We start from the raw sequence: 25,153 nt of genomic DNA, 5'->3' as shown, positions 1-25,153 counted from the left end.
ACAAAGTTCTAGTCATAAGTTCTAAATATTAGTAATGTCCTTTTACTTTTGGCTACCAGCATGTGCTGTTTCATTTCTTCAAGTAATTTGGCAAATATACAAAAAGATAGCTTATCGTTTTTGCTCATTATCTTTTAGCTAAAGATGGCTTCCACGAGGAAAGCCTAGCGACCACTGAATGCTGCCGTGAGCTAATCACTAATGCTAATATGCTAATTATTAATGCACTGTTTTTCAAGCCTCGAGCACAGGCTTGATCAACACTGATTTTAGCACCCGATATGGCATGGAAATGTTCACAATATTCGCAAGGATAGGTTTATTTAATAATTCGTTGATTTGGCTACTTGTTTACATCATAGTCTGCATTTCTAATGATATTTTTCCACCGAATGAAGCATTTACAGATGAGCATAAACTTAATGCATTTCCTCTTTTTATAGTTACATACAGTACAAACAGAAAGTAATTCACTTTATTACATTGCTACAAATACAATAGTACTTCAGTTCTGATATTAGCGACTACTTCCAATAGGATAAAATTCCAAACCCAAAAACCTGAAGCTAAACACATCCTTACCTGAGTTAGTTTGAAAACTGGAAGATACATGGTCCGTGTAACTTTGGTCATTAGTTTTTCACCCAAAATTAAAAAAACAAGAAAACGGGTCGTTTTTTGTTTTAAAAAAACAACATTGAAAAACAAAAAAAGGTCGTTTTTTTGTTTTAAAAAAACAACATTGAATAACAAGAAAACGGGTTGTTTTTTTGTTTTAAAAAAACAACATTGAAAAACAAGAAAACAGGTAATTAAAAAAAAAAAAAAAAAAATTGAAAAACAAAAAAAGGTCGTTTTTTGTTTAAAAAAAACAACATTGAAAAACAAGAAAACAGGTAATAAAAAAAAAAAAAAACATTGAAAAACAAAAAAAAGGTCGTTTTTTGTTTTAAAAAAACAACATTGAAAAACAAGAAAACGGGTTGTTTTTTGTTTTAAAAAAACCATTGAAAAACGAGAAAACAGGTCGTTTTTTGTTAAAAAAAACAACAACATTGAAAAACAAAAAAAAGGTCGTTTTTTGTTTTAAAAAAACAACATTGAAAAACAAGAAAACTGGTTGTTTTTTTGTTTAAAAAAACAACATTGAAAAACAAGAAAACGGGTAGTTTTTTGTTTTTGTTTTAAAAAAAACAATATTGAAAAACGGGGCGTTATTCGTTTTTCATTTTAAGATCAAAAATCAAATAACAAGCAGAAATTGAAAAACGGCTTGTATTTTAATTTTCCAAAATCAAAATTTTTTATCAGTTCAACTGGAAATAAACACACAAGCGTGTGCACGCGCTAACGTGTATATTTGCATCATATAGAAAGTGTAAATCAAGCACAAGTGTTGAGAAGACAAAATAATAGCAAAAAGTAATAATAACGTTACACCGCTTCCCGTTCAGCGTTCTTCTTCATGCACTTTTAAGAAACAGCTTTGACTAAAAATTAACCAAATACCTTTTTGAAATATATTTGATTGTTGTTGCTCCTTGTTTACTGCAGAGTTAGTTCATGCAATTTTATAAATTTTTGTATAAATAAATTATTATTTTGTATGATAAAAGATCAATAAATAAATGATGTCTCGGACGTCAGGCGATCATCCAGTTTAAAACTAACATGACCACGGCGGTGTACAACGTCCAGTTTGGAAATCGCTTTCTCTTTTACTTTTTTTTTTTTGCAGATAGAGCAAATACATGTATATGCACATCAAATATACAAACACAGAAGTCAGAACAACAGGGGGCGCGCCGTTACGTTGTTTTACTTTTTCAACACTTGTGCTTGATTTACACTTTCTATATATGAAATACACGCATGTTAGCATGTGCACACGCTTGTGAGTTTATTTCCAGTTGAACTGATAGAAATTGTTGATTTCGGGAAATTAAAATACGAGCCGTTTTTCAATTTCTGCTTGTTTGTTATTAAATTTTTTTTATCTTAAAATGAATAACACCCTGTTTTCCCATGTTTCAATGTTGGTTTTTGAAACGAAAAACAAAAAACGACCCGTTTTCTTGTTTTTCAACTTTGGGATTTGAAGTGAAAAGCGAATGACCAAAGGTACACGGATCGTACATGGTATAAAGATTAATAATATGACTTTTGTTCAGATTTCCCCAATTTGTTTATTGGCTTCTTAGTTTAAACTTTAAACAGCTTGATTATTTTCATCTTAAAAGTATCTTAATAGTTCGTTTTTAGCTTGGTGTAACAGTGAAACGTGTCATATCTGGACATTTCTTGTTTGTCTGCAGGGATCTGGAAGCTGGTTGGGATAATTGTGTGTTTACTGGGACGACAGTACAATTTCCCAGCTGTAGTCTGTAAACAGGCATATGTTCCAGTGATTGGCGCTGGCAACAGGCTTGGCAATGGACGATACGAGTCTGTGATGGATGGAGATTTGTTCATGGGTTTTGTTTTGTTTGTTTTTTCTTCTTTTTTTGCACTGTAGATCTGGGCCTGGATCAGAAAAGGAGAAGAAAAACAAGTTAGTCACACAGCATTGCATTTGCTTATGCCAACATTAGTGCCTGGCTTCATCTACAGTGAAGGTCAGCAGTTTACATACGCTTTTGTGTTGTTTCTACACACACTGTCCATTTTATCAGCTCCACCTACCATATAGAAGCACTTTGAAGTTCTATAATTATTGACTGTAGTCCATCTGTTTCTCTGCATACTTTTTTACCCTGTTCTTCAATGGTCAGGACCCCCACATGACCACTACAGAGCAGGTATTATTTAGGTGGTGGATCATTCTCAGCACTGCAGTGACACTGACATGGTGGTGGTGTGTTCGTGTGTGTTGTGCTGGTATGAGTGGATCAGACACAGCAGCACTGCTGGAGTTTTTAAATACCGTGTCCACTCACTGTCCACTCTATTAGACACTCCTACCTAGTCGGTCCACCTTGTAGATGCAAAGTCAGAGACGATCGCTCATCTATTGCTGCTGTTTGAGTTGGTCATCTTCTAGACCTTCTAGATCAGTGGTCAGAGGACGCTGCCCACGGGGCGCTGTTGGCTGGATATGTTTTTGGTTGGTGGACTATTCTCAGTTTAAAAACTCCATCAGTGCTGCTGTGTCTTATCCACCCATACCGGCACAACACACACTAACACACCACCACCATGTCAGTGTCACTGCAGTGCTGAGAATGATCTACCACCTAAATAATACCTACTCTGTGGTGGTCCTGGCCTGGGAGAGTCCTGACCATTGAAGAACAGCATGAAAGGGGGCTAACAGAGCATGCAGTGAAAAGGACTACAGTCAGTAATTGTAGAAGTACAAAGTGCTTCTATATGGTAAGTGGAGCTGATAAAATGGACAGTGAGTGTAGAAACAAGGAGGTGGTTTTAATGTTATGGCTGATCGGTGTATGTCATATCTATCCTAGGAACCAACAACACATTTTACAACTTAAACTACTTATTTGGTGGTGTAGAAAGTTCTACAATAGTTATTTAACTTGGCTATAGCTTGATACTTCTCTGTGCCCATTGAAAATGGACTAGTTTGACTACAACCATTAAAAATCACATAACACAGTGGTCTCTTGCCAAGGTTACATCCTTATGGGAAAAAATGAAACCTTGAAACATGACACCAGTCCCAGAACCAATTGACGTCGAGTTTTAAGGTACCACTGTATATATTTTATTAAACCAGTAAATGTGCAGAACTGACCTTCGCGGTGGCTCTCAGCCTGGCACCCAGCTCTGACTGGCCGGTCCTGTCCCATTGAAGTTACCAACAGGGTTCAGGTTGACGCTATTTTGCACCAAGGCATCAAAGTTAAAGTCCAGCACATCGGCGCTCATTAGGTCTGAGCGGATTATGGAATCCACGTCACAGTCAAGACTCTCGGTGAACATGTCCAAGTCCAAGTCTGAAGGAAAGCGGTCCGTCCCTATTCCGTTGCCCCCGTTCAACCCGGAGTAAAGAGAGGTCTCGGTCAACAACGTGGACGACTGCTGCTGGAGATGCTGTTTGGCCGACACTACGTTATTGATATCGTTGGCCAGGCCTGGGTGTCCATTTTTGGGAAGCGGGTGAAGCGAGCCCTTGGCGTTGGATCCCTGATGTCGATTGTTCTGAAGAAGACCGTTCTGACCTTTGAAACCGAATGACGACATCATGGGGTCTTTGGGGTGCATGAGGCCGTTGCGCAGACGAGAACTCTGAGAGGCGACGGCCGCACTGGTCTGCGAGATGAGTGGGTCGGACTGAGTCATCATGACGTCACTGTGGCTGTGGGATCCAAGTGAGTCTGAATTCAGAAGCTCTTGAAGAGTGTTCCCAAAGCAAGAGATGCTTGAAAAAGACGTCTGCTTGTTTTCCTGAATGGTCTGCATGGGCGACTGACGTAACGCACCTGTGGATGGGCCGAATAGGGAATTATTGAACCCTCCACTGGTACTGCTTCCATTGGATGTGGAAGAAGATCCTGGAGAGGAAGTGGTGCTTCCAAAAGTGAAAGTGGAGCTGCCTTGACCTGCTTGTGGGGACTTCGCAAGAGTTACGTTGTCCAACAGGTCACCCATAATGGTAAGCCCATCGTTGAGGTTCATAGTGCCTAGTCGTGGAAGCTCAGCCGGGCATTGTTTAGAGTTTGAAGAGGATGAAGATGGAGGAGAAAGGCTGCTGGAGCTGGAGTACAGCATTGGAGAAAGGGGTGGGCCCAGCTCGTCATCCGGAACCTCATCCAGCTCTGGATTGGCCAGGATGGGTGACAGTCGGCCACTTATCGTGCTGGCGTCGGAGCTTGTTCGTGAACGAAAGTTAGTCCAGCCGGAATCCAGATCGTCACTGCTGCGTGATGTTGGACTTCCCGGCCACTTGGACAGACCCCCAGTTGACACGTTCTCTAGAGATCCTTCCTGGGCGGCCTGTAACGCCGCCTTTTTCTTAGCCGCGCGTCCTCGTGCACCCTTGGTGTACTTGTTGCCGTTGTCCATAGAGACGGCACGACGGCGGGGTGCCTTGCCTCCTCGGCCGCCTTCAGGATTTATCATCCACCAGGAGCTCTTTCCAGTCCCCTCGTTCTGGACGCGGACAAAACGGCTGTGCAGTGACAGGTTGTGCCGGATGGAATTCTGTAACACAAGAAAGAGACACATGATGCGTTTATATTTTTTCCCAGCTACACAACATTAGTGTTCCAACAGTGGTAACAGTTTGGGGAACGTCCCTTCCTGTCTACACTTCTGCTTCATGTTTTATTGCTCTGTCTACCAGAATAGTATCATATTTTACCCCAAAAAACACTCATCAGTTTTTATTTTTAATTGACCATTTTAACAGGCTTGTTTGATAGATTTGTGCCTGTCTAAAAACCTAGTGTGCTGCCTTGCTGCCTACTGCCTACCTAGGCAGCTGCCTAAGGATATTAATAAGTCATCAAACTTATAAGGCAGGTTATTCTCACAGTATTCTATAACACAGTTAGTCTCACACTAGGCAAGTGCATATATGCGAATCAGCCTTGTGTACGGAGAGACACACCCTGATCTGCACTCTTTCCCCGCCTCTGTGCAGGCGCCATCAATCAGCCAGCAGAGGTCGTAGTTGCATCAGTTACGAGAAGTCCCTATCCGGCTTAATACCCCACCCCTATATGAACAACAGGCCAACAACAGGCCCAGCCGGATTGCAGAGCTGAGATTCGATACCATGTATTCGAGATCCCAGCTCTGGTGCGCTAGCGTGTTTTTACGCTTGTTAGATATGTCCCTGGGGCACAGTTATGCGGAAGTAAGAAAGATAATTTTCCAAACTGTTGCCACATAGTTGCCACAAAGCATAGAGTTAAAAGCATTGAATTTTTTTTTTTTATAATTGATTTTAAACCGATGAGGCATAACATTATGACCACCTTCCTAATATTGTGTTGGTCCCCCTTTTACTACCCCATATGCAACAAACTGCAATGTACTGTGTATTCTGACACCTTTCTATCAGAACCAGCATGAACTGTTCCTTTCTTGGACCACTTTGGATATATACTGACCACCGCAGACCGGGAACACCCCACAAGAGCTGCGGTTTTGCACTGAGATGCTCTGACCCAGTCGTCTAGCCATCACAATTTGGTCCTTGTCAAACTCGCTCAAATCCTTACACTTGCCCATTTTTCCTGCTTCTCTTCTAACATATCAACTTTAAGGATAAATATTAACTTGCTGCCTAATATATCCCACCCACTAACAGGTGCCGTGATGAGATAATCAGTGTTATTCACTTCACCTGTCCGTGGTCATAATGTTATGCCTTGTCTGTGTATATGATTATTTACACCTATACACACTATTATTTTCTGTGATTCAAATATTACATGTACTTCTTTGCCAAATATACAGTACATGGTCAGGGTTGTGCAGTTCACTCGTCCAACGTTTATGATGGATCTACAGTAAGTACACAGTGCTATTATATTACATACAGAACAATACAACATAACAGATGTTTGGACAACCCATAATAATTTTTGTTTAGTAATATAATCTTTATATTACTGCTATTCACAACTGAAATTCCAATTTATCTCCGAGATTGATCAGTAGGGTTGAGAACAGGGCTTTGGGAAGCAGTTCCTTTACACCAATTTTGTCAAACCAAATGTCTGTGTATTAGGGTAAAGACCAGATGCAAATGCAAAGGGCCTTCCCCAACCTGCTGCCACATTCTTTTCTATTACTGATTATATATATATTTATAACTGAAATCAATCATTAGAAGCTGTGTCCAGATTCTTTTGGCTATATGGTGTATTAAATCTAACAGGTCAGTACATGCGTTTTACAAGCAAACCTGTTTTGAAGATGAGTCTAAGGATCTGACCCTGCCAAGAGACCACTTTTCCAGTCAAACTAGCCCCATTTAAATGTGCACATGATTAGTAACAAGAAACTAGAGGCCCACGTCACAAACGTCTGTCTGAAAACCTAGTGAGCTGCCCTGCTGCCTACTGCCTACCTAGGCAGCTGCCTAAGTAGTGAGGATTTAAATAAGGCATCAAACTCATAAGGCAGATCATTTACACGCACTATCTGGATAGTGATTACGGCGATTGTGTCACCACAGTTTTTGCTTACTAAGCTAACAGTTAGCTTCAAGCTATTCAAACCAATGGGCTGAGGTGGCACACCCTGCTAGCATGCTAACATGCTAACATCTCCCTTTGAGTACCAAAAACAGTTAAATTGTCACTGACAAGCCTGAATTTGCAAATAAATGACACTTGTACACCTTTATACTAATTAAAAAATCCAGTTGCTCTGCTTCTGTCACCCTTATTTGTAATTGTTTGTGAGGAAAGTTGTGCCGCACTGAATGCTGGGATTGCCTTCACCGCTAAGGAAGCATCAGATGCTCCCTCGTTATTCAGTCAGATTACCGCTTAGAATAAAGGCACCTCAGTAGGCAGCATTTTAATGTATCTAAGATGTAGAGAGCTCACTAGGTTTTCAGACGGACCCCAAGTTGCTATATGTTTATTTTTGACCCAGATGATGGAATACAGCAGCACAATTTGATACATATTCAGTGCTTATCTTTGTGTAAGCCAAACAGCTGTATAAATCTAATTATATTGTGTATCCAGCGCAGAACAGATGTGCACCCTTAGGCATACATGAAGTGAGAATACTACACATGGCAGGCATATTGGTGTGTGATGAATCACTGATGCAAATATACACAATATACAGTATATGGTGTCATTTGGTGTGAGGAGACACCAGTGGGCTGCACAAAACCTGACCCTAATACTACTGCACAAGTTTGGGAAGAATTGGAACTTGGACCGCAAACCAGGCCACACATCAGTACACAATCTAAAACCTTGTTGAGAGCATGCTTTAAGTTGTCACTGCAGTTTCGGCTGTTATTATAGTGTTACATCTTTTTGTAATGTTAGTATGTTTATTATGGGTGGCTAAGTGGGTAGCACTGTCGCCTCACAGCAAGAAGGTCATGGGTTCGATTCCCAGATGGGGTGGTCCGGGTCCTTTCTTTTTCTTTTTTTTCTCCCCTTTTTTCCCCTCCCTTTTAGCGTGTCCAATTGCCTAATTTAGGAGAACGAAGTTAACCCACGCCCCCTCCGACTTGTGGGCAGCATGCCCTATGCGTATTATCACCTACACTTTGATGAGTGCAGTGCAGCTCAGCACTGTGTACGGAGAGACACACCCTGAGAGCACTCTTTTCTCATCTCTGTGCAGGCGCCATCAATCAGCCAGCAGAGGTCGTAATTGCATTAGTTATGAGAGAGAGACCCTATCCGGCTTAATCCCACCCATATCTGAACAACAGGCCAATCGCTGTTCGTGTGGCCGTTCAGCCTTAGAAGGCAGGCAGAGCTGAGGTTCGATTCGATGTATTCGAGATCCCAACTCTGGTTCCGACGTGTGTTTTTACCGCTGCGCCACCTGAGCGGCCGTCCGGGTCCTTTCTGTGTGGAGTTTGCATGTTCTCCTTGTGTCTGTCTGTAGTGCCGTTCCCAAGCCCGGATAAATAGGGAGGGTTGTGTCAGGAAGGGCATCCGGCATAAAAACTGTGCCAAATCAATGATGCGGCGACCCCTAACGGGAGCAGCCAATGAAATAGAGTATGTTTATTACATTTGTATTTTTTTCTTTATTTACTCCCTAATTTAGACATAGCCTTCTAGATTTGTCCTATTACAGGACAGCCACCACTTTGGAAGGGTAAGTGCTACATTTACATTATTTAGCAGACGTTTTTATCCAAAGTGAATTACAATACAGTTACAGTATACAGTCTGAGCAATTGAGGGTTAATGGCTTTGCTCAAGGGTCCAACAGCAGCAACCTGGCAGTGGTGAGGCTTGAACCAGCGACCTTTTGATTACTAGTCCAGTACCTTGCTCTAAGCGCCAGCTTGATCATCCTCTGAGACACAACAAGCCAACCACATATGCCAAAGAGTTTACATCGGAAAGGAAGTTGGTTCTCTGATGTTCTGTGGCTTATGATGGCAGGTGAATGTGGTTGAGGGAAAACACTTGCTGTTTTCTCACCCAGACAGCACAGCCAATCAGCTTCCAGCTTTTGGCCATGAACAGCTGGTGACATAGTCAGGGCTCAAACCTGTTGCTGAGGTAATGTTTATGAAACGTAAGCAGTGTGTATCAGACATCAGGTTGCTAAGCTACGCTCATGCTATGCCTCTGGTGTGAATATATGGTTATACATATATACATTTTTTTTAAAGCTGACGGACCCCTGAAACTATATCGGACTGTTACTGGTGCCTCGACTTGAAGGAAGATTATTAATATCCATACATGAGCCGAGATGAACGAACATACCAGCAAGACTGGTGTTAACCAGCAGAGTCTTTGGAGATATGACATAATGCTTGTGTGTGTGTGTGGAGAAAGGTGTGGGAAGGTAATTACTTAAATCTCAATGGAGGGTCATGTTGTGAATGAAGTCGTTAAGGCTTATTCTCCACGGTTGGCATACATTAGCAATAAAAAAGGGTTGGCGAAGCCCAGAAATCAAATATGTTACAAAAATATACAGGCAAATGCAAAAGACTTTAACAGACTTAATAAAAGCTGAGATAAATTGCAACATTTACCCTTTACAATATACATAATGTGTGTGTACATGTGTGTGTGTGTGTGTGTGTGTGTGTGTGTTTAGGTGGGTATGTACGTATATGTGCAAGTAGATGTGTATTTAGATTTTTGTGTCTGTGAGTATGTGTGTGTGTGTACACTGATCAGCCGTAACATTAAAACCACCTCCTTGTTTCTACTCACCTAGTTTTACAATTACTGACTGTAGTCCATCTGTTTCTCTACATACTTTTTAACCTGCTTTCACCCTGTTCTTTAATGGTCAGGACTCTCCCAGGACCAGGTATTATTTGGGTGGTGGATCATTCTCAGCACTGCAGTGACACTGACATGGTGGTGGTGTGTTAGTGTGTGTTGTGCTGGTATAAGTGGATCAGACACAGCAGTGCTGCTGGAGTTTTTAAACACCTCACTGTCACTGCTGGACTGAGAACAGTCCACCAACCAAAAATATCCAGCCAACAGCACCACGTGGGCAGCGTCTTGTGACCACTGCTGAAGGTCTAGAAGATGACCAACTCAAACAGCAGCAATAGATGAGCGATCGTCTCTCATTTTACGTCTACAAGGTGAACTAACTAGGTAAGATTGTCTAATAGAGTGGACAGTGAGTGGACACGGTGTTTAAAAATTCCAGCAGCGCTGCTGTGTCTGATCCACTCATACCAGCACAACACACACTAACACACCACCACCATGTCAGTGACACTGCAGTGCTGAGAATGACCCACCACTCAAATAATATCTACTCTGTGGGGGTGCTGACCATTGAAGAACAGCATGAAAGGAGGCTAACAAAGCATGCAGAGAAACAGATGGACTACAGTCAGTAATTGTAGAACTACAAATTGGAGCTGATAAAATGGACAGTGAGTGTAGGTTTTAATGTTATGGCTGATCAGTGTATATATGTATATATAGCACCACATTGTTTACTCCAGTACATACGTATTTTACACATTTGTACCTTTTAAATTTAGAATTCATATTTCTAAATAAGCATATCAAAAACAAAAAGTGGTTGAATACTTGAACACTTTCCCCCAGGACTGTATGTGTTGCGTGTGTAGGACTGTTAAATGAGAGTCCAGCTGCACGCTGAATCTCTGGAACACAGAGGCCTTTTTGTCCATCAGCAACATGTGGTAACAATCCATCAATGTCAGCAGCCACGCACTCACACACTACACACACACACACACACATTCACAACTTTCCTCTAATTCTTTTCTCACAACCGTGGAACAGCGAGTGTTTTTCAGAGTCTGTGAGTGAACGAGAATCCGTTTGGCCAGGGGATCTCAAGCTGAGTGTAGCTAAAGGTCATAAAGCTCAAATTATTGCCTCGTTTTGCGGCCCAGGCGTAGGTCAAAAGCTGACACTGATTTGTCCGCAAGTTTACAAGAAACTAAACCACATCCACTGTGGAACAAATTTTCCGTTCCAGTCCTAAACAAATCCCTTGAAACTAATAAGCATGTCTGACAAACAAATCGACGTAGCTCGTACACAGAACTTGAGAGATTTAGCTCTGTTTTTTACATGTCCAGGGGACGAGCGCTGACCGTGTCGGTGGAAAATGACACGGTCCTGCAAGCTAGTTTCAAGGCCGGTCTAGGCTGTATCTCATATGAATTCAGCAATTCGGCCTTGCCCTCTGTGCTCTTTTGGCTTAGCTGATTGGACGGTTTTGGTGGCCTGACTCGAGCCCCTGCCTACCACTTGGTTTTAGTTTACAGCATACATTTACATGGCAAGCATGTAGACTCGGGTAAGTCTAATTAGTAGACTCGCCTACTGCATTTCAGCCACACCCATTGCTAACAGATGCATACATGCTGTCTCCATGCCTTCTCCATAGACACATTGAAATGAGTTTTATTGTGGATTTCAAGGATGTGACCTTTCTTATCAAGGCCATTTGGAAAAGATTTGTACTGACACAGCTGCCTCGTTTGTTGTTATTGGACATGGTGACCTCAGTTGACCAAAGTCTGAACTTCACAGATTCTAGAGAACAGACTATTATTATTGGACTACCAGATTATGCAGTAAGAATCATCACTTTGTGGTTTCAAATCAGGACCTTGGCCAGGTTATGCAATTACATAACCTTCCTTGAGTCATTTTGGCTTTCACTCTGAAGTAGTCGACAATTCAAAAAGTAAAAATTGAATTGAATGAGACTAAATTCTCTTTTAGGGTGGCACGGTGGCTTAGTAGGTAGCACTATTGCCTCACAGCAAGAAGGTCCTGGGTTCGATCCCCAGGCTGGGCGGTCCGGGTCCTTTCTGTGCAGAGTTTGCATGTTCTCCCCGTGTCTGCGTGGGTGTCCTCCGGGAGCTCCGGTTTCCTCCCACAGTCCAAAAACATGCAGTCTGTAAATGAATGGGTGTGTGTGTGTGTGTGTGTGTGTATGGGTGTGTGTGTGTGTGTGTGTGTGTGTGTGTGTATGTGGGCGTCTTGTCCAAGGTGTTACTGTGTGCCTTGCACAGCTGGGTTAGGCTCCAGCCGACCCTAATTGGATAAGCGGATAAGAATGAATAAACTCTCTTTTAATACATTCTGGTACATATTAAATTTGTTTAAATCATTCTGCAGTCTGTACTGACCTGTAATGACCCAGTACCATGCTCCCACCACCATATTTCACAGTAGTTAAAGTGTTCTTGAAAAACACTCTTCTGCAGCTTATCATGTTGTGAAATCTTATATGGTGCACCTGTCCAGGAAAGATCACTCATAGTTCACTGAACTTTTTATATGCATGTTGTGTAACCAGTTGTACCTACAGGGATGTTTAAGGCTTGCTATGACTCGCTATGACTCTGTAGTTCAATAAGCAGTTAATGCCTGATGATTGGTCGGCGTAAGATTTGCCGGCTCGGGAGCAACTCGGAGTTCGCTCTGCGATCGAAACTCGACTCTCGATCGCTATGTGTGAATTACTCAACAACTCGATCCGAGCGGCTCGCCGAGCGCTCGACTACAGAGAGATATCTAGCTTGTCAGATATCTAGATTGGAGTTGGCCGACTGGCAATGAGTGCGGTGTCGAACAGCCAATGAGAATGCAAGATACGGTGTGAGGGGAAACGCAGGGGAGGAGTGTAAAAAGGTGGGACGGGGCGTAATATAGTTTATATCAGAATACATCAGCACACACACACAAGTTTTTCAGTATTTCTGACCTTATAGTTCTCTACAAAACATAACACCAATGTGGCATTGCAAAATATTTATTTACCTCCAACTCACTAAAGAACAATCCATGCTGTTCGCGTTGCCAAATCCACTCAGATTCATTAATTTTTTCTCCCTGATTTTACGCTGCACATCAGCGCACAAACTTTGATCGCTCGCTACTTGTTGACGTGCATTTTTGGACGTTTTCATTAAACCCCTCGTCACTTTTCGCGTTTGTTTTCGTGTCAGAACGTAGTTTAGGGGACCAGACAGACTCCCCTGCGATTCCAGTTGGTGATAGATGGTGTAGTGTGAACCCCCCCTATCGCCGATCAGTCTTGTAGTGTGAAAGCCACACCGACTTGAAAGACTGCCGATTACAAGAGATTCAGTCGTGTAGTGTGAACTGTACAGCGATCTGACGACTTGGAAAGTCGTGTAGGGTGAACTTGGCATAAGCCCCTCCAACTTCACCATGATTGCTAATTGTTGTTTGAAATCTTCCCAATCGGAAACATTTGAATAATGAAATTAGGTGCAAGAACATCATTTAATACCTAGATCAGGGGTGCCCAAGCAACAGATGCTGGTAGATTGTGCCTCATTCAAACAGGTCAACGTGATTGACGTGAAATCTGGCATTTTCTCCCTATTTTCCTCTTGATTTAGAGCACTCAATTTTGTCTTCTGCTGCTGAGAGATACCAGATTGCATCTGAGGAGAGCACGTCGCTGTACACACCTCTTTCAACACGTGCACAGCCCTCCTCTTCTCGCCCCTGCCTTCTGCACAGCCGTCTCTTCTGCCAATCAGAAGTCCCACCCACCCACACATAGTCCGGCCCTCACCCTGCAGATACGGTGGCCAATTAGTATCTGCTACAGGCACTGCCATCTAGCGGGTATAATTGACAGTGCCTGGTGTGCCTGGCGGAATATCCCGCTACGCCACCTGGGCGCTCACTGTTTCTTTAATTTGCGAATTGTTCCCATAGCTACGCCTCAGTCCGCCTAAAGCACTGCGAATATAGAACGTTTTCATTCATCAGTGGCCAGTTTGTGCCATTTTTGAATTTTTTTTCTTCTTCTCATGACCTGTCAATGGAAAAAAATAGATCTCAAGCCACGAAAGTATGAGCACCCCTAATCTAGATCTTTTTTTTTTGCATTTTTTGTGCATTTAAATTGGCTTAATTCTCTGAACATCTTATTAAAATGAAATAATATAATTTGTTTAATAAAAAAAAACTATAAAAATATCAAATATTTGCCATACTGCCAACCATTATTATGAGAGAATTTACAAGAGCACAATGTGTGGAAATAATCTCTATTAAAGCTGAGAAAATATCACTGGTTTACAACGAGGACCTTTTACTTTTCTGAAGGGATTAGATGACATAATCAGTGATGGAAAAATCTCTCTCTTGCTCTCTCTCTCTCTCTATGAGAGTGTGTGTGTTTGGTTCAGTCTGTTTATATGTATTCAGTGGAGGCTAATCCTCTCATAGTCTCCTGATAGAATTCACGTACATCAGAACAACAAACTCTGTTCAATCTGCCCAATTAAATCTATTCTTTTCAAGAGATCAATAAATAAGTGTGCACTTTTCTTTCCACTTTGTAAAACTAGGAATAGCTTGGGAAACAAGCAGCACATTACCATACCAACACTATTACCTCTTTGTGAGGTCTAGTATTATTATTATTGAATTTCCCCTCATTTTCCTCCCACCTAGTTGTATCCAATTACCAGATTGTAATATACACTATATTGCCAAAAGTATTCGCTCGTCTGCCTTCACACACATATGAACTTGAGTGACGTCCCATTCTTAATCCATAGAGTTTGATATGATGTCGGCCCACCCTTTGCAGCTATAACAGCTTCAACTCTTTCGGTAAGGCTTTCCACAAGGTTTAGGAGTGTGTTTATGGGAATTTTTGACCATTCTTCCAGAAGCGCATTCGTGAGGTCAGACACTGATGTTGGCGAGAAGGCCTGGCTCGCAGTCTCCGCTCTAATTCATCCCACAGCTGTTCTGTCGGGTTGAGGTCAGGACTCTGTGCAGGCCAATCAGGTTCTTCCACACCAAACTCGCTCATCCACGTCTTTATGGACCTTGCTTTGTGCACTGGTGCGCAGTCATGTTGGAACAGGAAGGGGCCATCCCCAAACTGTTCCCACAATGTTGGGAGCATGAAATTGTCCAAAATCTCTTGGTAAGCTGAGAAAGAGTTCCTTTCACTGGAACTAAGGGGATGAGCCCAACTCCTGAAAAACAACCCCAATATAGTGTGCAATATAGTGTACTTCCCCTCCACTCCTGACTGAGGAGAGCCGTGACTAACGCACGCCTCCTCCGACACGTGTGCAGCTGCACGAGGCGAGTTCATATGTGGATCAGCTTTGCGTCCGGAGAGTCACACCCTTATCACATTATCCCTAGTCTCTGTGAAGGCGCCATCAATCAGCCAGCAGAGGTCGTAATTTCATCAGTTATGAGGAATCTCCTGCGACACCCTCATTTACATTTACATTTTTCGGCATTAGCAGACGCTTTTGCTGTGACAGTATACAGTCTAGGCAATTGAGGGTTAAGGGTCTCGCTCGAGGGCGCAACAGTGGCAACCTGGCAGTGGTGGGGCTTGTCAAACTCGCTCAAATCCTTACGCTCACCCAATTTTCCTGCTTCTAATACAGCAACTATGAGGATAAAATGTTCACTTGCTGCCTGATATATCCCACCCACTAACAGGTGGTGTGATAAAGAGATGATCAGTGTTATTCACTACACCTGTCAGTGGTCATAATGTTATGCCTCGTCGGTGTATTTCACATTACCATTATCCAGAATTCAAAACTTCGCCAGACTTTCTAAAGAAGCTGATTGAGAGACGTTTCTTTTAAGAAAGAAGGAGAAAGATTTAGCGAAGAAAAAATCTACACACCATACACACCCCACACAAAAACGCTTAGGACACAAAGCACGGAGAGGACATTCCATTCCTTTCTAGCCAATGTGTGTTTTTCCTGGACAGCCCAGGCGTCTATATGTGTGTGTTTGCAGTTGTTGGAATGTGTATGTTTGCGTTTGTGTATACAGTGAGGAAAACGAGTACTGAACCATTATGATATACACTGATCAGCCATAACATTAAAAAGACACTCACTGTCCATTTTATCAGCTCCACTTACCATATAGAAGCACTTTGTAGTTCTACAATTACTGACTGTAGTCCAGACTGTACTACATACAGAGCAGGTATTATTTAGGTGGTGGATCATTCTCAGCACTGCCGTGACACTGACATGGTGGTGGTGTGTTAGTGTGTTGTGCTGGTATGAGTGGATCAGACACAGCAGCGCTGCTGGAGTTTTTAAACACCGTGTCCACTCACTGTCCACTCTATTAGACACTCCTACCTAGTTGGTCCACCTTGTAGATGTAAAGTCAGAGAAGATCGCTCATCTATTGCTGCTGTTTGAGTTGGTCATCTTCTAGACCGTCATCAGTGGTCACAGGGCGCTGCCCACGGGGCGCTGTTGGCTGGATATATTTTTGGTTGGTGGACTATTCGGGGTGGGATATATTAGGCAGCAAGTGAACATTTTATCCTCAAAGCTGATGTTTTAGAAGCAGGAAAAATGGGTGAGCGTAAGGATTTGAGCGAGTTTGACAAGGGCCAAATTGTGATGGCTAAAGGACTGGGTCAGAGCATCTCCAAAACTGCAGTCTAAAGTGGTCAGTATCTATCAAAAGGAAGGAACAGTGGTAAACCGGCGACAGGGTCATGGGCAGCCAAGGCTCATTGATGCTCGTGGTCAGCGAAGGCTGGCCCTTACCTGGGGAACACATGGTATTTCACATGCACTATGGGAAGAAGGCAAGCCGGCGGAGGCAGTGTGATGCTTTGGGCGATGTTCTGCTGGGAAACCTTGGGTCCTGCCATCCATGTGGATGTTACTTTGACATGAACCACCTACCTAAGCATTGTTACAGACCATGTACACCCTTTCATGGAAACAATATTCCCTGATGGCTGTGGCCTCTTTCAGCAGGATGATGCGTCCTGCCACAAAGCAAAAATGCTTCAGGAATGGTTTGAGGAGCACAACAACGAGTTTGAGGTGTTGACTTGGCCTCCAAATTCCCCAGATCTCAATCCATTCCAGCATCTGTGGGATGTGCTGGACAAACAAGTTCGATCCACAGGAATTAAAGGATCTGCTGCTAATATCTTGGTGCCAGATACCACAGCACAACTTTAGCGGTCTAGTGGAGTCCATGCCTCGACGGGTCAGGGCTGTTTTGGCAGCAAAAGGGGGATCAAGATTAGAAAGGTGGTTTCTTGATGCAGTGCAATGAATTTTATATCCAATATTGTCCATCATCCTACATTATATATAAATAGGTTTATTATAGCTGGGTGTGAATGTGTTTACTTTGCATAGACCACGACAAACGATCACCAAATAAGGAAAGGGGGTGTCGGTCCACCAAACCCCTCGCTTTATCCAATCAGAGGGCTTGGACCGAGGCGTGTTCACTGTGTTCCAGCTGTCATCCGACTGATAGATCACACACACGTGCACTTATACAAACACACACAGTTTCCACAGTCCGCTACTACCTAGCACCGAACTACCTTAGGATAGAAATGTCATTTCCAGATGTATCATGACATAAAGTACAAAGCATTCAGATTCATATTCATGCATTTTCTTACATTAAATGAACAAGTGCTGTAACCCTGCTGGTGCAACAACAAGATAGTAGCTCAGAACATATTTATCAGAGTATCTGGTGTGATTTGTTCTGTGCCTCCAAATTTTGTTTCATAGCCAAGAACTGCACGTCCCATCTTCCAGAGCGAGCCAATGTAAACACACACGAACATCAAACTGGCTAAGAGAAAATTAAAGTAGTGGAGCAAGGCAGATCTTTGGTCTCAGACATCGTTAATCCCTTTCATGTGCTTTTTCTTTGCTGTGTTTTATTTTCACATTGTTTGATCCATTAACAATGTAATGTGACAGTTCAGGAATGTCTGTTTTCCCTTCTGGAAACACTCTTCACAGGTACCTACACTGATCAGTATTTCTTTACATACTTTTTAAGCCTGTTTCACCCTGTTCTTCAATGGCCAGGACCCTCACAGGACCACTACAGAGCAGGTATTATTTAGGTGGAGGATCATTCTCAGCACTGCAGTGACACTGACATGGTGGTGGTGTGTTAGTGTGTGTTGTGCTGGTATGAGTGGATCAGACACAGCAGCGCTGCTGGAGTTTTTAAACACCTCACTGTCACTGCTGGACTGAGAATAATCCACCAACTAAAATATCCAGCCAACAGTGCCCCGTAGCAGCGTCCTGTGACCACTGATCTAGAAGGTCTAGGAGATGACCAACTCGAACAGCAGCAATAGATGAGTGATCGTCTCTGACTTTACATCTACAAGGTGGACCAATTAGGTAGGGGTGTCTAATAGAGTGGTCCATTCATACCAGCACAACACACACTAACACACCACCACTATGTCCTTGTAACTGCAGTGCTGAGAATGACCCACCACCTAAATAATACCTGCTCGGTAGTGGTCCTGTGGTGGTCCTGACCATTGAAGAACAGGGTGAAAGCAGGTTAAAAAGGTATGTAGGTATGTCATGTTTATATTATCTAAGCAATTAAGGGTTAAGGGTTAAGTCAAGGGTTAAGTCCCAGCAGTGGCAACCTGGCAGTGGTGGGGCTTGAACCAGCTACCTTTGGATTACTAGTCCAGTACTTTAACCACTAGGCTACAACTGCTCAAATCACTTCTGGGAATCTGACCGTCGATCAGACCAAGCTGGGCGGGGGACACCTTCTTCCCCCCAATCAGGAAGCACTAAATGGCCCTTTCCTGTCAACAGTTGACAATGACCACAACCTAAGAGGAAAACCATGACCATCGAAATGCACTACACACACCAAGATAATCTGGACAGACCTGATGGATGGTAAGCTCGGACCAGGCCGCAGAGTGTAACCTGAGCCTGGTCGCTTCACCTCTCTTGCGAACACATACTCACCCCGTATTGCTCAATCCCTTTCCCGCTTGTCTGTCTGGCCATCCCTATCCAATTTTAGCATCTACTATAGGAATGGATACCCAACCATAAAGCTTTCCTGGATGCCCCACCCGAAGGGAGGGTGGGGGGGAATTCCTCACACACTTAAAACACACATAGTGAGCAATACAGGCGTATAAAGGTATTTTTAGTAACAGTAAAGTACACTCTGTTCTTTAAGCTCTTGCATAAGGTGATATCACAGTGACACTTTCAGGCGACCTTTGACCAGACGACTGCTGGGGCTGCCAAGATACCAGCTTGTTGAAACCCTTACTAATCAAACACGGAAAAGTGGGAAGAACCAGATATTCCACCACCGCTGTGAAGCTGATTCCATTTCAGATATTGTTTAGAGTCAGCCTGGCTAACTTTAGGTGTTTTGGAGTTGTATTTATTCAAGCAACATTGAAATCAAAAACATGGTTTATATGAATCCTGTTTGAAATCCTCTCACTAATGCTGATCCCTGCTCCTGATCGGGGAAAACGAGGCTGCTCCACGCCCCTCCGACACGTGCACAGCAATCGAACATCTTATCACCTACACTTGACGAGCGCAACGCAATACAGCGCTGTGTACGGAGAGCCACTCCCTCTACCGCACTCCTTTCCCATCTCCGTGCAGGCGCCACCAACCAGCCGGCAGAGGTCGTGATCACACTAGTCCGGCTTAATCCCGGCCCTATCTGAACAACAGGCCAGTCGTTGTTCATGTGGCCGCTCAGCCTCAGCCGGCAGGCAGAGCCGAGATTCGATACGATGTATTCGAGATCTCGGCTCTGGTGAACAGCGTGTGTTTTTACCGCTGCGCCACCTGAGCGGCCTAAACTGAAGATTGCAGATGGTCAGGTTGATTTCACTGATGTATTTATTAATTTATAAAATAAGATAAAATAAGATTCCTTTATTGATCCCCATGGTGGAAATTCGATTGTTACAGCAGCTCCAGTACAGTGTAAGTACAGTAAATAGAGTAAATAAAATAGAGTACAATAAAATAAAATAAGAAAATTATAAAAAATATTAGCTATGAGATGCAATTACTATTATACTACATCAGTATGGTAAAAGTATGGTTATTAGAATGGTTTGTATGGTTATTACTGGAGACAAGATCCATCAGTTCAAGTTTTAATATCAAACAGTCATGGACAATTTTGTATCTCCAATTCACCTCACTTGCATGTCTTTGGACAGTGGGAGGAACCCGGAGCAGACACGGGAAGAGCATGCAAACTCCACACAGAAAGGACCTGGACCACTCCACCTGGGAATCGAACCCGGGACCTTCTTGCTGAGAGGCGACAGTGCTACCCACCGTGCCACTCCAGTGAAAAGTAAGTGGACACCTGAACACAGAATTGTTAGACATTGTTAGCTATAACTGCTTCAGGTCTTCAGGATTTTGGACTGTGTCTGTGAGAACCTGTGCTCATTCAGACGAAAGAGCATTTGTGAGGTCTGGCACTGATGTAACAACCCAACTAAACAACTGTTTGATAAACTGGGAAAATCCCAGGTCCAGGCTTTGTGCAAGCAATTCCCCAAACTGATGACACAATAGCACAACCTCTATGTATTTAGCAAATAAAACAAATAAACTAAATTATGAGAAAAAATCCAACTATTATGCAAAGATAAAAAAATTCATAATGGAAGTTTTAAATCCATGTTACTGTGTGCTAATATTAGCCAAGGCTGCTAATAACAAACTATTAATAATTATAAATAATAAATAACATTTTATAGTGACTTTTTTGTAACCCAGTATAAGTATTGCATAAAAGTGCTAATCACACTTTCAGTGTTTATAACAGTTTAGTGGCTTAAAACAGCAATAATACCACAAAAAACAGCATGCTAAACATTACTAGCATGTTTAGCACGTTTTGGTATTGTAATCTACATGTTACATTTAGCTTCTGTTACTGTTCATGAATATTGCTGTTGGAATCTGATACTACCCACTTCTCACTGTGATAATGCAGGCTAATTAGCTAGTTAGCACTTTAGCTCAGTGGTTTTGTTTACATACATACATTTGCAGTTGTTTTGGTATAATATGAAATATTTAGCAAGTGTTAGCAACACTGAAAGTATAATATTGAAAATATACACCGATCAGCCATAACATTAAAACCACCTCCTTGTTTCTACACTCACTGTCCATTTTATCAGCTCCACTTACCATATAGAAGCACTTTGTAGTTCTACAATTACTGACTGTAGTCCATCTGTTTCTCTGCATGCTTTGTTAGCCCCCGTTTATGCTGTTCTTTAATGGTCAGGACCACTACAGAGTAGCTATGCATTCTCAGCACTGCAGTGACACTGACATGGTGGTGGTGTGTTAGTGTGTGTTGTGCTGGTATGAGTGGATCAGACACAGCAATTCCGATGGAGTTTTTAAACACCTCACTGTCACTGCTGGACTGAAAATAGTCCACCAACCAAAAACATCCAGCCAACAGCACACCATGAGCAGCGTCCTGTGACCACTGATGAAGGTCTACAAGATGACCGACTCAAACAACAGCAATAGGGCCGCTCAGGTGGCGCAGCAGTAAAAACACCCACTGTTCACCAGAGCTGAAATCTCGAATACATCGTATCAAATCTCGGCTCGGCTTGCCGGCTGAGGATGAGCGGCCACATGAACAACGATTGGCCTGGTTGTTCAGATAGGGGCGGGATTAAGCCGGATGGGGACTCTCTCTCAGACTAGTGCGATCACGACCTCTGCTGGCTGGTTGGTGGCGCCTGCACGGAGATGGGAAAGGAGTGTGGTAGAGGGTGTGGCTCTCCGTACACAGCGCTGTACTGCACTGCACTCGTCAAGTGTAGGTGATAAGATGTTCGATTGCTGTGCACGTGTCGGAGGGGGCGTGAGCAGCCTCGTCCTCCCCAATCAGGAGCAGGGACCGGCATTAGTGAGAGGATGATTGACGGGCAGAAATTGGAGTACTGCTGTGTCTGATCCACTCATACCAGCACAACACACACTAACACACCACCACCATGTCAGTGTCACTGCAGTGCTGAGAATGATCCACCACCTAAATAATACCTGCTCTGTGGAGCTGATAAAATGGACAGTGAGTGTAGAAACAAGGAGGTGGTTTTAATGTTATGGCTGATTAGTGTATATTTTGATGAGTTACATTTAAAAAAATAATACTAATTCCACTGACCTAGCCAGCCTGGTATAAAGGACATGTGTCTTTTCTGAACTCTCCTGATATTTTAATAAGGTTAAGGGTGTGGAGGTGTTCCTAGGCTATTTTTGAAGTAAAAACATGCTCCTATAAAGGGCTCTAGTGGTTCTGCAAAATATGATATAACTTGTGTTTGGCTAAGACCGTCTGCACGTGTGTACGTTCCTTGCGTGCCCATCTGTGCTTGATTATAGCAAGGGGCATGCTGTGCTTTATTTTCCTGTGAGTTTGAGGGAGTGGGACCAAATCTGAGAAAAAAAAAACACAGCAGGGCGCGGCTGACTTCAAGAGGCCCACTGAACTCCTCTCCGAAACATAATATCTCCTCGCATGCTGCAGTGTAAGATCTGTATTCGACGCTGGTGATGGATTGTACTTTTACCTAGTGTTTTATTTTAATTTTGAGTTCGTTATTGTATCGTTTGTAATCGTGGTATTGTTGTTTGAGTTCTGTGGGTCACCAGAGACGTGTGTTCTGACTTTCCTCGCTTATAAATGCTGAGTCTGAGTCACAGCCTTATCAGTACTGAGCAGTAGGTTTTTTTCTATGTCCATGTACAAACTGAAACTTGCTGAGCTCATCAGTCTAGGCCGAGCCAACACACATATACAAAATGTTCTAGTTTGTTAAGGCTCGCTAAAAAATCCTTAATTCTCATAATTCATATACACTATATGACCAAAAGTCATGTAAGTCTTATAATTATTGAGTGAATTGGCACACTAATTGCTAATAAGTGTGTAAAATCCATTCATGCTTATGACTATACACCGATCAGCTATAACATTAAAACCACATCCTTGTTTCTACACACTGTCACATACTTTGTTAGCCCCCTTTCATGCTGTTCTTCAATGGTCAGGACTCTTCCAGGACCACTACAGAGCAGGTATTATTTGGGTGGTGGGTCATTCTCAGCACTGCAGTGACACTGACATGGTGGTGGTGTGTTAGTGTGTGTTGTGCTGGTATAAATGGATAAGACACAGCAGCACTGCTGAAGTTTTTAAACACTTCACTGTCACTGCTGGACTGAGAATAGTCCACCAACCAAAAATATCCAGCCAACGGCGGCCCGTGGGCAGCGTCCTGTGGCCACTGATGAAAGTCCAACTCAAACAGCAGCAATAGATGAGCGATCGTCTCTGACTTTACATCTACAAGGTGGACCAACTAGGTAGGAGTGTCTAATAGAGTGGACAGTGAGTGGACACGGTATATAAAAACTCCAGCAGCACTGCTGTGTCTGATCCACTCATACCAGCACAACACACACTAACACACCACCACCATGTCAGTGTCACTGCAGTGCTGAGAATGATCCACCACCTAAATAATACCTGCTCTGTGGTGGTCCTGACCATTGAAGAACAGCATGAAAGGGGGCTAACAAAGCACGCAGAGAAACAGATGGACTACAGTCAGTAATTGTAGAACTACAAAGTGCTTCTATATGGTAAGTGGAGCTGATAAAATGGACAGTGAGTGTAGAAACAAGGAGGTGGTTTTAATGCTATGATGTTATAGTGTATTTGCTTTTATTTTGACTGTAAACCTGCAGCACAGCTTGTGTCATGGGATTTTCTGCTGCACCAGCAATTCTTATCCCCCATAGTTCCCCTTCCCTTTCCCCTTGTTAAGTCACATGACTTCCTGTTTCTGCTGCTATAAAAGGAGGACACATATTTCTTTAAATGTGGACTGCACATTTAATACAATATAGCACTTGACGTAGGACTGTATAAATATTTCCAGTGTGGGTGTAAATAAACACAAATATTTAACCGTAGTATTAGTGCAGATTACAATTCCACAATCTGTTCAAACATTTCAATGGAATTGTTTGAAAGATATAAAAAATCCACCCATCAATCTACTGCCAGAGGAAAAATGGTTAGGATTCGAGCCAAAGTAAACATTTATATCAATTCACAAGAAGATAAATATAACAATGATGGCTTTTGGAGGACAATTCGAGTCAGGTCAGACCGGTCCAGTAGGGGATTCCAGTAATTTACATGGTAAGTGTTGTTACTGTAAATGGAATGTTTAAGAGGAGCCTGATGTAAAGCACAAGCCGTTGGATTCTGGAGCAGTGAGAAGAGACTCTAAAAATGATAAATTGGATTCCATTATCTGATCTATGGTAGCTCCACCTACCATATAGAAGCACTCTGTAGTCCTACAATTACTGACTATAGTCCATCTGTTTCTCTACATACTTTTTAACCTGATTTTAACCTGTTCTTCAATGGTCAGGACCCCCACAAGACCACCACAGAGCAGGTATTATTTAGGTGGTGGAGCATTCTCTGCACTGCAGTGAAACTGTCATGTCGTGGATCAGACACAGCAGCACTGCTGGAGTGGACACTGCAGAGTCCACTCACTGTCCACTCTATTAGACACTCCTACCTAGTTGGTCCACCTTGTAGATGTAAAGTCAGAGACGATCGCTCATCTATTGCTGCTGTTTGAGTTGATCATCTTCTAGACCTTCATCAGTGGTCACAGGACGCTGCTCATGGGGCAGCTGGACTATGGGGCAGCTGGACTATTCTCAGTCCAGCAAGGACAGTGAGGTCTGATCCACTCCTACCAGCACAACACACACTAACACACCACCACCATGTCATTGTCACTGCAGTGCTGAGAATGATCCAGAACCCACATAATGCCTACTCTGACCATTTGAAGAACAGCATGAAAGGCGGCTAACAATGCATGCAGAGAAACAGATGGACTACAGTCAGTAATTGTAGAACTACATGGTAAGTGGAGCTGATAAAATGGACAGTAAGTGTAGAAACAAGGAGGTGGTTTTAATGTTATGGTTGATCAGTGTATTAACGAATGGTCCAGCATGTTCCAGCTCTTTGCAAAGCTTGAGGTCAGTGCTGTAGAATTTCACTGGTCTGCACAGAGCCCTGATTTCAATCCTATTTAATGCAGCCGCGATTAG

At 42.8% G+C, this 25,153-nt stretch overlaps 1 protein-coding gene across 1 annotated transcript in view; it reads right to left on the bottom strand.

Annotated features, from left to right (window-relative positions):
* Positions 1-1,314: 1,314 nt before the first annotated feature.
* foxo3b (forkhead box O3b) overlaps positions 1,315-25,153 on the bottom strand; it is a 69,147-nt gene continuing 45,308 nt past the window's right edge. The window contains exons 2-3 of the mRNA XM_063001913.1: positions 3,755-5,163; positions 1,315-2,523 (exon numbers count right to left, since the gene is read on the bottom strand). Coding sequence (XP_062857983.1) covers positions 3,769-5,163 — 1,395 coding nt within the window. The 3' untranslated portion in view covers positions 1,315-2,523; positions 3,755-3,768. The remainder of the gene's footprint in view (positions 2,524-3,754; positions 5,164-25,153) is intronic.

This window comes from Trichomycterus rosablanca, chromosome 9, assembly GCF_030014385.1.
Source record: "Trichomycterus rosablanca isolate fTriRos1 chromosome 9, fTriRos1.hap1, whole genome shotgun sequence".
Lineage (NCBI taxonomy): Eukaryota > Metazoa > Chordata > Actinopteri > Siluriformes > Trichomycteridae > Trichomycterus > Trichomycterus rosablanca.
This window is presented reverse-complemented; position numbering and strand designations above follow the sequence as displayed.